General features: G+C 39.9%; 1 protein-coding gene across 1 annotated transcript in view; it reads right to left on the reverse strand.

Moving 5' to 3' along the window:
- Window positions 1-17,067, reverse strand: part of GALNT1 (polypeptide N-acetylgalactosaminyltransferase 1) — an 81,503-nt gene that overhangs the window by 42,667 nt on the left and 21,769 nt on the right. Inside the window, exons 3-4 of the mRNA XM_034996081.1 lie at window positions 14,659-14,900; window positions 3,033-3,207 (exon numbers count right to left, since the gene is read on the reverse strand). Coding sequence (XP_034851972.1) covers window positions 3,033-3,207; window positions 14,659-14,797 — 314 coding nt within the window. The 5' untranslated portion in view covers window positions 14,798-14,900. The remainder of the gene's footprint in view (window positions 1-3,032; window positions 3,208-14,658; window positions 14,901-17,067) is intronic.

The following is a 17,067-nucleotide window of genomic DNA, read 5'->3' on the forward strand; positions in this document are numbered from 1 at the left end:
ATACGAGTCTGTATCTTTCGGAGACACATACTGAATATTTACAAATGGTACACCTTTGCCTGGAACTGGGGAATCTGCTTCTAATCGCACTTAGCTGGTTTTTCACAAAAGGCCACAAACCACAGGGACTTTAGTCAGTTGGTGAATTCCGGAGCTAATGACCCAAGTAAGAGTAAAAAAAAAAATTTAGAAACCAGTGTATTTTATAATCTAATCCTGAAAGCGACACTCCATTACTTGTACTGTGTTCTACTGGTCATACAGACCAACCCTAGTACAGTAGGAAGAAGATACATAGAGGTGTAAATACCAGGAGACAGAGACTGTTGGGGGACATAGAAAAGAGCATAAGTAAGAGACAAGACTTTTAGGAATTACTGAAGCGAGGTGAGGAACACATGAGGGTTCCGTATACTACTGTCTCTTTTTGTACACATTTGAAACTCCCCACAATCAAAGTTAAACAAACAAAAACTCTGAAAGATACCTGCACAGAGATGGAGCAAGAAGGTGTAAAAAGGCTACTCAGTGACAGTAGCGACTTGGTGCCAACTCCCTAAGTGACCCCTCCCACAGAGACCAAACGGTTGGCAAGAAGGACTGCGTATCAGCAGCTTGTGCGAAGTAAGACTTTCATATCTAGGCAGTCCTCATCAAGCCCGAAATTCAGTACACAAGCATGTGTATCACACCATTTAAACACTGTCCAAAACATAAATGCTTAATAAATGTGTTAAGAACAGTAATGTACATAGGGGAATACTCTACCTGGAACAGTAACAATCAAGGCTCTTTTTAGCACAGACACCATTAACATTTCAACTGCAGACTTCCCTGAAGAGTGTAGCTTTCTTTAGTAATTCTTTTTTTTCTTCTTTAGTAATTCTTGTATTGTTCAGGAGAGTTAACAGCTTGGGAAAACTTAAGATTATAACGAAGCTTCTTTTGACTGGTCGCCACTTAGCCAATCTGCTGGATGAACACATTGATACTCTCCATCCCCCACAGTTTAATTTTTATATGCACAATATTAAATGGTGGCCTCTTAGGACTCATTCACAGCTGTGCCATGTACTAAACTATAACTGCTTTTGCTTTCTCTGGACAACTTTTTAAAGTTTTCCCTGGAATTATACTGTTTTCCCTGCTATGGTTTTCTATGCACTTACTAACTGCATCCCAAACTCCCATCATCTAAATTATTTCCAGAGGCATTCAGCTGTACATCATCCATCTTCTTGCAGCCTCTCCTGGCGTGCGTGTCTTGCTTGCTTCCATCTGGGTGGCTGCCTCTTGGCCTAACAACTCTCATCCAGGGCTCTCCCTTCACCATCCTCGAGGGATTCCTACCACATTTGTTTTATGCCAAATCCCCTGTCTTCCACATCCTGTGTCCATCTTTTCTCCTGAGTTTAGGTCCTCATTTGGTGGAGCATAATCTCCAGTAACTTTCCAAGAAAGGGTCTGTGGCAGTTCGATGTTATGAGACTTTGCATTTCCAAAAATGTCCTTTTTTAAACTATGCATTTGATGGCAAGTATGGACAGATACAGAATTCTAGGTTGGCAATTCTTTTCCTCTGGAATTTTGCTCCTTTGTTTCCAGGATTGCTGCTGAGTTGCACTAAGTTTTGCCCTTTTCTTTCTTCCTTTTTAAATTCCAAACACTCTTTGGTTCTCCTAGTGTATCTTTTGAATAGTATCCTATTCTTGTTTTATGGTTGTAATATGTTTTATTATTTCACTGGGATTAATTCTTTCTAAGTTTTCTTCTCCCTGAAGAGTTTTTGCTTCCTCCAACTTGCATATTTCTCTTTCGGGGACTATTCATGTTTGAGGGTTTTTTGTGATTGTCTAGTATTCCTTGGTTACATATTTGTTATAAAAATAGGGAACCAAAAAGCTGAATATTAGCTTGGAGTGATGATTACTATGAGTTTTTTTTCCCCCCACTCTGTGCCTAGTCCTACTCTGTCAAGAATGATCCTCGGGACGCCTGGGTGGCTTAGTCGGTTAAGCATCTGCCTTCGGCTCAGGTCATGATCCCAGGGTCCTGGGATTGAGTCCCGCATCGGGCTCCCTGCTCCGCGGGGAGCCTGCTTCTCCCTCTGCCTCTGTCTCTCTCTCTGTCTCTCATGAATAAATAAATAAAATCTTTAAAAAAAAAAAAAAAAAAAAGAATGATCCTCAATCTCTTGCCTGGAGAAACACGGCCTGGCTGTTGGCATTAACGGGAGCCACAAAGGGCAAGGTGCCTAGGGTCTCAGGAGCCAAATATGTATGTTCACTTGCTCCATGTGTTTTCTGTATAGTTCCTTTGCTTTTAATGGGGCCTGCTGTCCTCTACCCCAGATACCTTATGTTACCTTCTTCATATGGAGCAACTGGGCCTCTTACATTGGTGGTGGGAGTGTAAATTGGTATAATCATCCTGGGAAAATGTTTGGCAGCACATACTAATGCTATATGAATGTATAACCTATTCCTTTCCCCTATACATACCAAACAGAAACAAGAGCCTAAGTCCTCCAAAAGACACAAGAATGTCACAACTGCTTTATTCATAACAGTCAAAAGGTGGAAACAACCCCAAGGTCTATCAATGTGTAAATAAATTATGGAATATTCATTCACATAACACATTTATCTTGATGTGGATGATCATCAGATAGGGATATACGTATATGTAAAGATTCAATAATCTGTATGCCTATGACTGTATACATTACAGTTTTAAGTCACATACATCTTAAAAGAATCTTTTTTAAAAAAGCTGATTATAGGAATGTTTTGAGAAGTTTAATATCCCCTACTAATCTATTAAGATAAATCATTATTTTCCAAAGCCTAAAATTTATAGCCTAATGATCAGTAGTATTTTTATCAGTATTTAATTATTTAAGTGGGTAAGTAGTAACTTAATGATACAACATTCACTTAAAGAACAGTCAACACTAAAGTGTAATTTATTGGAAATTCAGAACACACTTTTCATTCAAATTCAATGCTGTCAGGATCACACTAGGTACTTACCCTTCTAACCTGACATCTGGTAAAGATCTGTTGAGTGCGATCATCTCACTCGCCATTAAATTGAACTGATTGATTTTAAACATCTCTTTCATCTTTTCTTGATCCTCTTTAGGAATGACGACTGGTTTCCCCATTTCTCCAGGACCTTCATGAGGCTTTTGTACTGGCTCTAGAACTAAGAATATGGAAGAAACTTAACATCAATAGCAATTGATAAACGTTTCTGTTTAATAACATGAGTTTAAATTGGACCCTCAACAACCAGAGCCATTTCTGAGCCCATCCTCTCCCAGTCTGTAAAACCTCCTAGGGGCTGCCCTGTGCTTTTCTTCCACACCCGTGTCCTCACTCAACACCTCCTCACCCTGCACTATTCACCTGCATCATGCACAGCCTTGGCATTCCCATCTCAAAAATCGTTACCACATTAACCTCACTAAAGCAAGACCTTCATTGTGGTATTCCTATGATCTCCTAAAGTCTAACTCTTTAATATGGAAATTTAACCTAACTTTCCAAACCTATCACCCGGCTTGGCCCCCTACCATGCCACTCCCCACCCCCACTTCAGTACTTAATCCTTCAGTCAAATAGCAACTCACTACTTTCCTTCCGATGTCATGTTTTCCTGCTTTGGTGCCTTTGCTCACAGAAGGCCCCTCCCACAGCACCTCCCCAGTCTTATTTCTGTAATACCAACCATCTACTTGTCTTTTAAGGCCCAGCTAAAACAGCTTCTCTTGTCTGCAGCTTTTCCAAATCTCTCTCCAGTGATCATCTACTACTCTTGACTGCCACGTCATTTCATCAAGGGCTCTTAGGTCTCTATCAATTGCTCCCTCCTATAATGACTGCCAACCTGTCTTGTGGGCCCTCCACTAGATTACATCTCCTTTTAGCTCAGGTTTGATTCATTCGTATACCTTTTGTGGAATTCAGCATAATGTCCTATAGGAGTTTTATAACTATACACTGAATTAATATGTGAGCAAAAGTGTTATTCAAAATAAGTCAAAATGAAATCCTAGAATCGATAATAGGCATTATAATAAGCATTAAGCGAGGTGGAGCATCATGAAAGATAATTCTAATCCAAAGTAATGTTATCACTTGATATATACATAAAAAGAGTAATATTCAGGGACACCTGGGTGGCTCAGTCAGTTAAGCATCTGCTTTCAGCTCAGGTCATGATCTCGGGGTCCTGGATTCAAGCCCCACGTTGGGCTCCCTATTCAGCAGGAAGTCTGCTTCTCCCACTCCCTTTGCCCCTGCCCCACTCATGCACGTGAGCACTCTCTCTCTCAGATAAATAAAATCTTTTAAAAAATTTAAATTAAAAAGAGTAATATTCAGCAATTTCCAAATACTGTTTCTTGTTTTACACTTTAGAGATGTTCAAAAGTGTTCCAAGAAAAACAAGTTCTCAGATATATTAAACTTGGAAAAAAGTATATTAAACTTCTCATCTAAAAGGCATGGGGAAAGAATGAGGTAAGGTCAAGAATGGGATAAAAATACTTGTTTTGTACATTACTTGTTTATTTTTAAAGCTGAAATTTTTATTCTCCTGTTGTTCATTTTTTTAGGCACCTCCAAAAAGTCTCTACACAAAAATAGACATCAAGGCAGTAGACAAACCATCTCTCTTCAGCCAGGTTTCATCTGCCCAAGAATAGCACTAGCTGGTAAAGCTGACCTGTAAGATGGTTGTTTCAGATGGTGGTACAAAGCAACCTACAAACACCAGGGCTGTAGAATACGAAATTACTGTGTCTTCAACAACTCTGTCTAGAATATAAAAACCTGTCTTAGACAACCATCAAGAAAAAAATGGTATAAAATAATTTTGCCCCTGTTCTCAGAATGAACTGTGATTTTAGGAGGGCATTAAAATATTAGGAAATAACTTTAAAATTATAGAAAACTCATGTAAAACCATTTTTAAAAACAAATCCTGCCTAATGTTTGCCAAATAACTAAGCTCTTTATTTTTTTAATGTTTTTTTTTTTTAAAGATTTTATTTATTTATTTATTTATTTGACAGAGAGAGAGAGACACAACAAGAGCAGGAACACAAGCAAGGGAAGTGGGAGAGGGAGAAGCAGGCTTCCCGCGGAGCAGGGAGACCAACGTGGGGCTCGATCCCAGGACCCTGGTATCGTGACCTGAGCCGAAGGCAGACGCTTAACGACTGAGCCACCCAGGCACCCCTTATCATGTGTTTTTGACAGAGCGTGCATGTGTGCAAGTGGGTGGTGGATGGGGGGGTAGAGGGAGAGAGAATCCTAAGTAGGCTCCACGCCCAGCCCGGACTCGAGGTGGGGCTCGATCTCATGACCCAGAGATTATGACCTGAGTTGAAATCAAGAATCGGATGCTTAACCGACTGAGCCACCCAGGCGCCCGAGAGAGAGAGAGAATCTTAAGCAAGCTCCACACTCAGCACGGAGCCTGATGCGGGCCTCGATCTCACAATCTTGTGATCATGACCTGAACCACAATCAAGAGTCTGGCACTTAAGTAACTGAGGCACCAAGGTGCCCCAAAGCTCTTTAAATATTAGGGTTGATAGATTTCAAAAACTGTCAGTGACAAGCGTAATAAAACCTATAATACAAGTACAGATGTATAACCCCCATATACAATTTTAAATGTTTAAAAATCATAAATTATAAAACTCTTAGAATCAATTCTACTTACCTACTGTCTCTGAAAAAAAAAAAAAAGAGCAACCAACAGATTTGGGAATTGGGATGTTCAGGGGTCAGCAGAAAGCAGCAGAGTTCTGGAGGTGGCAATTATCCTGTGTGCATGGCAGAGTTAACACAAAGAGCAGGTAAGGAGATATCTAGTGGACCTGATTATAAATATCATTCAGTTACCTGAGCCCTATTTTAGTATAAGATGATGCTTTAAAGAAAAGTTAAAATGGGAAAAAATTTTTTTCATGCTGTTTAGTTTTTAAATTAAGAATATTAAGTTATACAGAACACCATCTATAACATATTTTTGCTGGGGTGAGGTGGTAGGGGCAGGGGGAAGATCCTGAACTTGATCAAGCCTCCAGACCTACCTACCAATTCAAAGAAAATATAGGGCACTGAAGGACATGACAAAAAGTGTTAAAGAGATGCAAATACTGACTGCGGGAAACTGGGAAAAAGAAACAACCAATTTCTTCGTCAACAACAACAAAAAGATTAAAAGGGAGGACAGAGAAAAAGAGGTATCCATGTACCCATGTATCCATGCCACAAGACTAGTCTTAAATTGACAACTACTGAAGCCAGACGGTGGGTATATGGGAGTTTTATTTTCTCTACTTTGGTTTATGTTTGACATTTTCCATGGGGGTTGGGGGAGCATGAAGGAGGACTCCAGGAATTACTACTGTAAGGACTAGTAAGTATAAACTTGATTGCTTACAGAATAAGAGACTATATGGCCAGAATGTTAAAATCTTGCCCCATCATTATGAAGTAAAACTCTGGCTTTAAGATCTTAAAGAAACATGAGGCGCCTGGGTGGCTCAGTTGTTAAGCGTCTGCCTTCGGCTTGGGTCATGATCCCAGGGTCCTGGGATTGAGCCCCACATCAGGCTCCCTGCTCCGCCTACTTCTCCCTCTCTCACTGCCCCTGCTTGTGTTCCCTCTCTCGCGGGGTCTCTCTCTGTCAAATAAATAAATAAAATCTTTAAAAAAAAAAGGTCTTAAAGAAGCAGACAAACCTGTACAAGATATACAATCCTGATGTTGCAACATTTTACTGATTTGACCACTTGGTACTTACTAATAATCTGAATATCTAGTATAATGCCCACATTATATCATTTAACCTACTGGTACACATGAGATTTCCAAGCTACAGTGGAAATTACCAAGAATTATATGACTATTACATGACTTACAGAATCCACCACAATACTCTAATTGAGAGATTATAATATCCTAAAGAATTAAATGGACTAGTCAATTAGGTTTCTTTGGCAAAGAACTCAGGATAACATGCATGTGGATAATGAATAGATTTTCACTACTAATGTGCTTGCAGATTAAATGGTTAAGCATTAATTTCCCATGCATTCTACTGACCAGTCTTTTATGTAAATTAAAAGTGAGTTCAGTGAAATTTTTGTTTGAGAACAACCAAAATGGGTTTTGGATATCATTTCCTGAACTGAAAGAAAATTTTTCTTGGCATAAAATTTTACATGCAGTTCATTTCTAACAATCAAATCAACTTTGACAAGGGAGAGACCAAAATGTTAATCCAAAGTATTATGTAAGAACAAATGGTTTTTATATTTCAGGTAAACGCCATTTAAAAGACAATAAAGTGTCATATTTTAAGAACTTAATTACCAAGAAAACTACAGATTCACTCTGAATGCCACCAGATCATATCAATATACACAAACCACATGATATACCTTTGAACGTACTTTAATTAGAAATTTTTAATTTGTGTTTTTCTCATGTAAGTAGAATAAAGAAGTATAAAGTTATAATATCCTTAGGGGAAAAATACTAATAAAAGGCTAAAATCATTTCTCCCAAATGATTTTATCTTATTACACAATTATCACCTTTACTGTTTTTAGGCATTATATTTTACCTATCCCAAAATATTTTTTCCACATTTTAACAATCTTGGAAAATAGGATGTGGCTTACAATGGTAACTGGAATGTTACTGCTTTCTTAGTAGTATATAAAATATTAAGTATTCTATAAACAAAAGTATGTAAGATGATGACGAAATACAACAAATTACCTGATTTTTTAACATCAAGATTATAGGGGCGCCTGGGTGGCTCAGTGGATTAAGCGTCCGACTCTGATTTCAACTTAGGTCATGATCTCAGGGTTATGAGATAGAGGTTGGCATCAGGCTCTGCACTGAGCGTGGAGCCTGCTTAAGATTCTCTCTCTCCCTCTGCCCTCCCACTCCCCCCTCATGTGCACATGTGCTCTCTCTCCCTCTCTCAAAAAAAGACATATCAGAATGATATAGCAAAATTCACTGATAACTCTCTGCTACCTCAAATCCTTATCTGTTTCAAACCTCGTTCCAATTTTATGTTTGATTTATTTGTAATGTGTTCAGTATATAAAACTCTATACATGCAAAAAAAAATTATAAATCTCTGAAAGCCTTTACTAATATTTTTAAGTTTTTAATCACCAGGCTTCCTGATGTTTGATAGTTGAAATAATTCTAGCATACACACATGAAAACTTGAATCATCAACATCTTAATGATCTGAAAATTAAGTATAGTGTTGGCACAAAAGATCAATTCCTACTTGAAACTGCATCTGTAAAAATAATGAATATTCTATACAACATCCAAATCCATAAATTGAGCGAATGAGCTAATATGGAAGGCAGAAGGGCAAAAAAATATTCCCAGGACACAACCCACACTAACCCCAGTTTCTCAAGGGGGCCTCTCTAACTCTGTAGCAAGAGAAGAATTTTGCTATTCTCACCTGGGGTATAAAATGCCAAGTATAAAACTATGAGACAGGAACTGCTCAGGAAAACAAAACAAACCAAAACCAACCCCTCTGTAATCACAAAGACTGGCCCACTGTTACCTGAAGTAGGGCAAGTAACAAGTAAATCCTAGAAAACGGATTATCAATGATAATCTTTTAAGAGATTCAACATTATGATAAAGTTAATCGGCCATTCCACTTAAAAATAGGACCCCTTTATTCACAACATAAAGATGAGAATTTGATAAATTTCACCAAATAGGCACTGTAAAGCAGTTCAAACAATGTTCAGAAATGAGATCTTTATGGGTGCCTGGGTGGCTTAGTCATTAGGCATCTGCCTTCGGCTCAGGTCATGATCTCACAGTCCTGGGATCGAGCCCTGCATCGGGCTCCCTGCTCCATGGGAGGCCTGCTTCTCCCTCTCCCACTCCCCCTGCTTGTGTTCCCTCTCTCGCTGTGTCTCTGTCAAATAAATAAAATCTTAAAAAAAAAAAAAAAAAAGAAATGAGATCTTTATAATACTGAAACGGTAATTCTGGAGTGTCCTGTTCATTGTTTTTTGCCTTTTGCTTTTTTGGTTTTTCAAATGCCATAAAAACCAAAGATCCTGGAGACTTCATGGTACTATCAAGAGACCTCCACTCTTCGGATGACTGGGTACACCTGCTTCTCCACGTCCTCGCTGCCCTCAGCTATGTGTCCTCTCCCAGCCATTTCAGTGCCAGTTCCTCAGGGACCGCTGCAAGCCCTTCCCAGCCTTATGCTGAGAACCCGCTGACTTCAGGGCACTGGCACCACCCACAACCTCCCAGCTCCTACTGCACTGAAACTTCACAGGGAGATTTTTCAAGCCGTTCTTTCTTAGCATCGACTGTCCCCCTTCCTCAAATCATCTTCCCCCTCTTTCCCTTTAACTCCTTAAGCTACAAGGAACAAAGTTGCAAAGGGAGGCCTTAAAGCCCCATCTGGAACTGCCAGCCTCCCACTGCATCTCCCTTCATACTGTCTCCTCACCTTCGGGCGTACTGCTCAGTCCTTCTCCCTTGTGCTTCTCTCCTTCTCAGTTGTCCCACCCAACACCCAATCCCCACCCTGGCCATTGTAAAGCTTCTTCATCGCCTTTCTCCACAACACACAGGCCCCTTCACTGGACTTAAATCTGCCCTCCCCCAGAGCCTGCTAGCCTCACAAACCTCTTTTGGGAGAACTGGTCATTCTTTCTCAGGAGGTCCCGATGAGGGCTTACAGCTCCATGCTGTTACTCCCAGACCATTTCTACTTTAGGTAGTACTTTTGTACTTTGTATAAAAGCTACTTCTTGTCTTTGATGCTCATGCCACAGTGGCTTTCAGAACTGTATTAACCTTGGCAATTTCTTCAAATACAATCCTTTTCTTATGGCTCTGACACCATACTGTCTCATGTGCTAAGAATGTGCTCCTTCAGGTATTACATTTGTCCCTTGTATTTTAAACCTTCCCCTCACAGTACATAAAAAATACACACATACATATGACTTTGCCTCCATTCCTTTAACTACTGCACTACACCTTTTCTTCTTTGTTTTTTTCTTTTTGTTAAGATTTTATTTTTAAGTAATCTCTTTACCCAATGTGGGGCTCAAACTCACAACCGCGAGATCAGGAGTTGCATGCTCCACTGACTGAACCAGCCAGGCACGCCAACAACCCCTTTCCTCTGTGTCCAATCTTCCTAAAAGAATAAGCTACACTGTGTCTCTACTCCTTCATGGGTACGTCAAATCCACTGCCACTGAAACAGCACCTGCCAGGGTCAAAAAAAAACCCCATTACCAAACATAAAGAAACACCTTATCTTTATCTCAGGTAAAATCTCTGACAAACAACTCTCCTGGGTTTTCATGACTGCCCTCCCTCTGGGTCTCCTTCCACCTCTCACTTCCTGAGAAGCCTCTCTTCCTTTACTGACTTCCATGATGCTCTCCAACACTGGGTCTGTCTCTTCTAAGTCTACACATGCTCCTGGCGCAGTCTTCTGCACAGACAAGGCTTACACTACCACCTACATTCTGCACCTTGAACATCCCTACCAGCACTTCCAAGTCAAATACTCCCAACCCAGCTCTTCCTGCTACCTTCCATCAAAGCTGCTCTACCTCTGGGGGCCTACCTCCTGTCAACTCACCAAACAGGGAAACCTGAGAGGGATCTTAAACTCCCCCTTTATTACTACCTACATTCAGTGGCTCCCCACGTTATAGAAATTCCACCACTTACATACTTCTCATATATATTGTTTTCCTTTCTATTTCAGTATCACTTTAGTGTAGTCCCCAAGAACTTCTCTAAACTGTCACAATAGCCGCGCAGCTAGTCTCTTCCACTATGTCAGCCACATGACCACCAAAAGCTTTCTTCTCAAAGTCTGGATCCCATCAGGTTACTTACTTGTTTAAAATCCTTCAATGGCATGCCAAAACCCTCAGCATGCTATAAAAGGCCTTCTGTGATGTGGCCTTTGCCAACCTCCCAAGCTTCATCTGTGCTCCTTCCTCACGTTCTCTATCCATCAACTCTGTTCTCTCACTTCCTTATCTTGCACATGCTTCTTTCCCTTGTTTATTCATCAAACCTAACAAAAACCTGCTCACCCTGACACTGCTCAGCATGAGCATTATTTCCTTACTGCACCCTCTCAGACACGTGTTCCTTCCATTCTGCTCTTAGGCACATCTCTACAACGCTATTTATTCTATCACTATTTTACTATTATTCTTTCTCTCCCGTTGGATTGAGTTCCCTGAAGGGAGGAATTTCCTCTTATGTTTTTTGTTGTTGAGCGGTGTATCACTAGCTCTTAATACACTGCCTAGCACATATCAGAGTTTTAAAAACATTCACCAATGGGGCACATGGGTGGCTCAGTCGGTTGAGTGTCCGACTCTTGACTTCGGCTCGGGTCGTGATCTTGGGGTTGTGGGATCGAGCCCCGTGTCAGGCTCTGCGTTCAGTGGGGAGTCTGCTTTTCTACCTCTCCTTCTGCCCCTCTCCCCACTCCCACTCTCTCTCTCAAATAAATAAGTAAATCTTTTTTTTGAAAACTGCCTAGGATGCCTAGAAAGGAAAATGCAAATAAACAAATATCCATTAAATTCCTGAATATAAGTACAGACTATACCTTAAATAGAAAACAAAATATATTCCTTTTTTTTTTTTTTTTAAAGATTTTATTTATTTATTTGTGAGAGAGAATGAGAGACAGAGAGCACGAGAGGGAGGAGGGTCAGAGGGAGAAGCAGACTCCCTGCCGAGCAGGGAGCCCGATGCGGGACTCGATCCCGGGACTCCAGGATCATGACCTGAGCCGAAGGCAGTCGCTTAACCGACTGAGCCACCCAGGCGCCCCAAAATATATTCCTTAAAAAAACCAAAATAAACATAGGTCCAGATTAGCAATAGCCTCCACTAAGAGTGAAATGAACATACACTCTGTCTTTTCCGGGTCAGGTTCTGCACTCAGCAGGGAGTCTGCTTCTCTCCTTCTCTCTCCCTCTAACCCTCCTGCTGCTCATACTCTCTCTCTCTTAAATAAATAAATAAATATTTTTTTAATATATATTTTATTTCTTTATTTGACAGAGAGAGACACAGCGAGAGAGGGAACACAAGCAGGGGGAGTTGGAGAGGGAGAAGCAGGTTTCCCGCTGAGCAGAGAGCCCGATGCAGGGCTCGATCCCAGGACCCTGGGAAGGCAGACGCTTAACGACTGAGCCACCCAGGCACCCCTAAATAAATAAATCTTTTTTTTTTTTTTAATTTTATTTATTTATTTGAGAGAGAGAGAATGAGAGACAGAGAGCATGAGAGGGAGGAGGGTCAGAGGGAGAAGCAGACTCCCTGCCGAGCAGGGAGCCCGATGCGGGACTCGATCCCGGGACTCCAGAATCATGACCTGAGCCGAAGGCAGTCGCTTAACCAACTGAGCCACTCAGGCGCCCCCTAAATAAATAAATCTTAAAAAAAGAAAAAAAACATTCACCAAGTGGATCTTCACACACTAAAAGTCCTATTCTTTCTTACTTTCGTGTCTTTGCATTTAAAATAGAACACCATGAGCTCCCACTATAAATGGCAATGAATTAAAGTGGAGGGGAAAGCTACTCTGTTCTATTTGGGAAAAGAGTATCTGAGCTACTGGTGGATGGTAATACCCGCCCTTTGAGTAAAATGTAGACAAAGTTATAGTTCTAACAAAAGTTAAGGAGGCGCATTCTGTCACCCAACAAAGTTACTAAACAGCAGAGCCACAGAGTAAAGCAGGAAAGTCAGCAAATTAATAGGCTGACTTTGAATTAAAGTATATTTTATTCAAACTTAAGGGGAGGGGCGCCTGGGTGGCTCAGTCGTTAAGCATCTTCCTTTGGCTCAGGTCATGATCCCAGGGTCCTGGGATCGAGCCCCACATCAGGCTCCCTGCTCAGAGGGAAGCCTGCTTCTCCCTCTCCCTCTGCCACTCCCCCTGCTTGTGTTCCCTCTCTCGCTGTGTCTCTGTCAAATAAATAAATAAAATCTTAAAAAAAAAAAAAAAAACTTAAGGGGAAAGTGAAAATTAAAAAGTCAGCGGTTAGCCTAGGTATTACTAGAGCCCAGTGTTAGCCAATGAGCCTAATTTTAGGCAAATTTCCCAAGAAGAAATAAACGGACTGGTTAAACAATCTCATCTATAAAAATTACAGTAAGTAGGCACAGTTAACCAATACAAACAAATACTTTTAGATTATAAACTTTAGGGGACCAGGTGCTCTCATTATAAAAATACAAAAAATTTAAATAATGATCACATACTCAAAGCTTACATTAAAACAGTAGTCATTCACATGTAATTCCTAAAAATAGAATCACTATACAGCCAGATTTTCTATAACTAATCATACAGAGTTCAGAGCTCCAAAGAGCTGAATTACTGACTCATAATGCAAAGTCATTTTCATTATGTTTAAAAAATAAAAAGCAAGGGCACCTGGGTGGTTTAATTGGTTAAGTGTCCAACTCTTGATTTCGGCTCAGGTCCTGATCTCAGGGTCATGAGATCCAGCTTCAAGACAGGCTCCGCACTCAGCGGGGAGTCTGCTTCCCCTCTCCCTCTCCCTGTGCCCGCCCCAGCCCATGCACATGCACTCTCTCTCAAATGAATAAATCTTTAAAAAAATAAAAATAAAAATGGGCGCCTGGGTGGCTCAGTTGGTTAAGCGACTGCCTTCGGCTCAGGTCATGATCCTGGAGTCCCAGAATCGAGTCCCGCATCGGGCTCCCTGCTCGGCAGGGAGTCTGCTTCTCCCTCTGACCCTCCCCCGCTCCTGCTCTCTCTCTCTCATTCTCTCTCTCAAATAAATAAATAAAATCTTAAAAAAAATAAAAAAATAAAAATAAAAATAATTTAAAAATAAAAAGCAACATTTGTTTGTTGGTTTGAACACAAGGGGTTCAAAACTGAATTTTCCAAGTGTCCACTGCCAAATATGTTAGTTCTCCCAACCCAGGCCTTCATATTTGTGTTTCCTTTCTTTTCCATACCAAATACTGCAATCTCACTGCAGCCTCTATTATACAGCCTCATCTTTACAAAAGCCCTCCCGAAAAGTGCTAACTGGAGTTATCTACAGCATTAACAAAAAGAACTTTCCAGATCATATCCATCTAAAAGGATTTCCCTCAAAACTGAGATGGGAAGGCAAGGAACAAACATCTTTTGATACCAGATACTGTACTTTTAACACTCAGCATTTCTGCCATTACACTAATGCCATACAATTTTGTTGGTTCCAACTACTAGTCATTATTAGTTTAATAATAGTTGATATTAGCTTTTCCACATTACTTGGTAACACAACTTGCAGAAAATTAACCACGTGTAACACTGAACACAAATAATGAATTTAGTAATTCTATACATGATACTTTAATATTTTATCTGTTGGAAGAACCCACTGGAAAACTGTTGGTAATATGATCATCATCTTCTAGGAAGCCAGGGATTACTATTAATCTAAAAAAATTAAAATTTTATAGTATCCAAATTAGTGAACAAACCAGTAATATACTTATTAAAACAGATGTATTATTATAAAATATCACTCACCATCCCCAGCAGGAAGTCCTCGCTCCTTTTTTTCATCACATTTGTTGCATTCACTGAAGTAAAGCAGCAGGAACATATCCAAGAGTACCCAAATCAAGGAGGTGGCTAGGACCACCTTGCAATATGCAAATTTTCTCATGGCACTTAATCAAATGCAAAATTTTAAAATATATATATATATAAATATACAAAGATCATGAAAATTATTCCAATCCAGTTTCATCAGAAATCACGTTCATAACCTATAGAGACAAAAAGAAAAAAAGATTAACTTAAAAATATCAGAACCTTAAAAATGAACTGTAAGATTAATTTAACATGCATATGAAATTTTACTATTCAGAATAAGTTTAAAAATCAGACTTAAAAAATACTTGTAAAATACATAAAAATTAATAGTGTCAAGAACGTATACAAATAACTCCTACAAATAAACATACAACTATCCAAAAGAAAAATGGGTAAAGGATATAAACAAGCACTTTGCAGAAAGGAAACCTGAATAGCCAATAAATGTGAAAAAGCACTCAATTAAGTATAATTGGGAAAATGCAAATTAAAACAATAGTGAGCTACTGTATCATACCCATCAAACACAAAGGGTTTAACTCCCTTCTATTCAACTGCTACATTAAAAATGCTAAGCCATTAACTGCCACAGGAGTTTAAGAAACCAGCGATTCTCAGTCCCATTTCGACCACTCACATTCAGTTCCCAGGTCCCAAGGAGCAATAGGAGTTCTCCTAGTTTTGTACCACAGCAGTTTATTGGGCTAATTCTTATCTCTCGCCCATTGAATCCCATTCTAAAAACACCAAATGGTCACCAGCCATTCAGAAACACTCAGGGAAAGTATAATGGAGAAGAAAAGAGGATCATAAGATCTGAGACCTAATCCTGGCTCTGACAGTAATTTTACAGACTTCCCTGATCTTTAGTTTCTGTTCTCCCACCCGTGCCCCTCAATCTGTTCAAATATCATGAGAAAACGACTGGAAAACTGTCACCAAATTTGGCAAGTCATTTGGGACAGTCTGACTAGTAACATTTCTGCTACATAAGCAGCTCATCTTGCGGAGCTCTAGAGCAGACTGAGGGACCTAAGAGAGGTCGGGAGTCATTCTGATGAACAGCAGACACGGAAGCTCAAAGGCCTGTGTCATTGCTGACCAGGAGGGAGACAAGCCAAGTGCATTTAGATGAAGTGGATTGAGGAAACACACACTTTGCACGTGTGCCTCACAATGAAAGCCAAATGAGCAGATGCTCTGAGGGACTGCGTTGAGGGGCAACACAGTAGCTTCTCAAAGGGCACCTTAAGGTTCCATGGTGGGCAGCAGAGGTATTTACCCGAACAGTTCAGGCCAGGCCAGAGAGTTTATCTATGAAAAAGATATAATACTTCTTGCCTGCTTCACGAGGTTGCTAGACAGCAACCTGAAAAGCACCCCCCAAAAATCCTAAGTGATACTTATAAAGTATATTTGTGCTCTGTTCTCTGTGACTTTTGCTCTCTTGCCTATATTCCTCCTTTCATCAAACCAACATTTCCTGACTGCACAATGAACAGGGATGTCTGTTACTGTTGTGTTCTTGCCTCAAAATTGTACTTACTCAATATTTGATATCGTGTCACGTGCAGTGAGCAACTACTGATGACTATGGTAACCACGGTGAGGGGAGGACCAAAAACATTACAGTGCACAGCCTCATGGAGCAGTAGTTCTCTCCAGAAAAGCTAGATAGATATAAATTTATATTTTGAGCTAGTTTCCATGAAAAGCTACCTCTTTTGGTCCCTGGCAAAGGAAACAATCTGACCGCTGTACAGTATCTGAAATCCAAAAGTAACTTTATGTTCTTGAAAACCTGATTTTTTTTTTTTAATGCTTACAGCCCAGATTACTTCAATGCAACTCTCCATTACTTTGTATTCATTCCTATTTAATTTTTCCAAGGCAGCACAATGAGATTCAAAAATTGAAGATGAAGTTCAGTGGGTATGTATGTGTTTGGAAGAAGGAATATGGAGGAAGCAGGAGGTGTTGGCAGAAAGGAAGATAAAGGAGAGGCAAAAAGTCTTCCAGACCTTGGGTTAGGCAACGTTTCCTTAGATAGAACAAAACAAAACAAAACAAAAAGCACAAATCGTAAGACTGATTAAATGGACTTCACAATTATAATCTTCTTCAAAAGACAGTTAAGAAAATAAAAAAACAAGTCACAGATTGGGAAAAAATACTTACAAATTACATATCTGATAAATGACTTGTATCCAGAATATATAAAGAACTCTCAAAATACAATTTTAAAAAACCCAATCCAATAAAAGAGGCAAAAAGTTTGAAAGGTCTTGTCACCAAAAAAGCGATACAGATGGCAAATGAACACATGAAAAGTTGCTCAAC

The sequence above is a fragment of the Mirounga leonina genome, unplaced genomic scaffold, assembly GCF_011800145.1.
Source record: "Mirounga leonina isolate KUSES-001 unplaced genomic scaffold, KU_Mleo_1.0 Mir_93, whole genome shotgun sequence".
Taxonomy (NCBI): Eukaryota; Metazoa; Chordata; class Mammalia; order Carnivora; family Phocidae; genus Mirounga; species Mirounga leonina.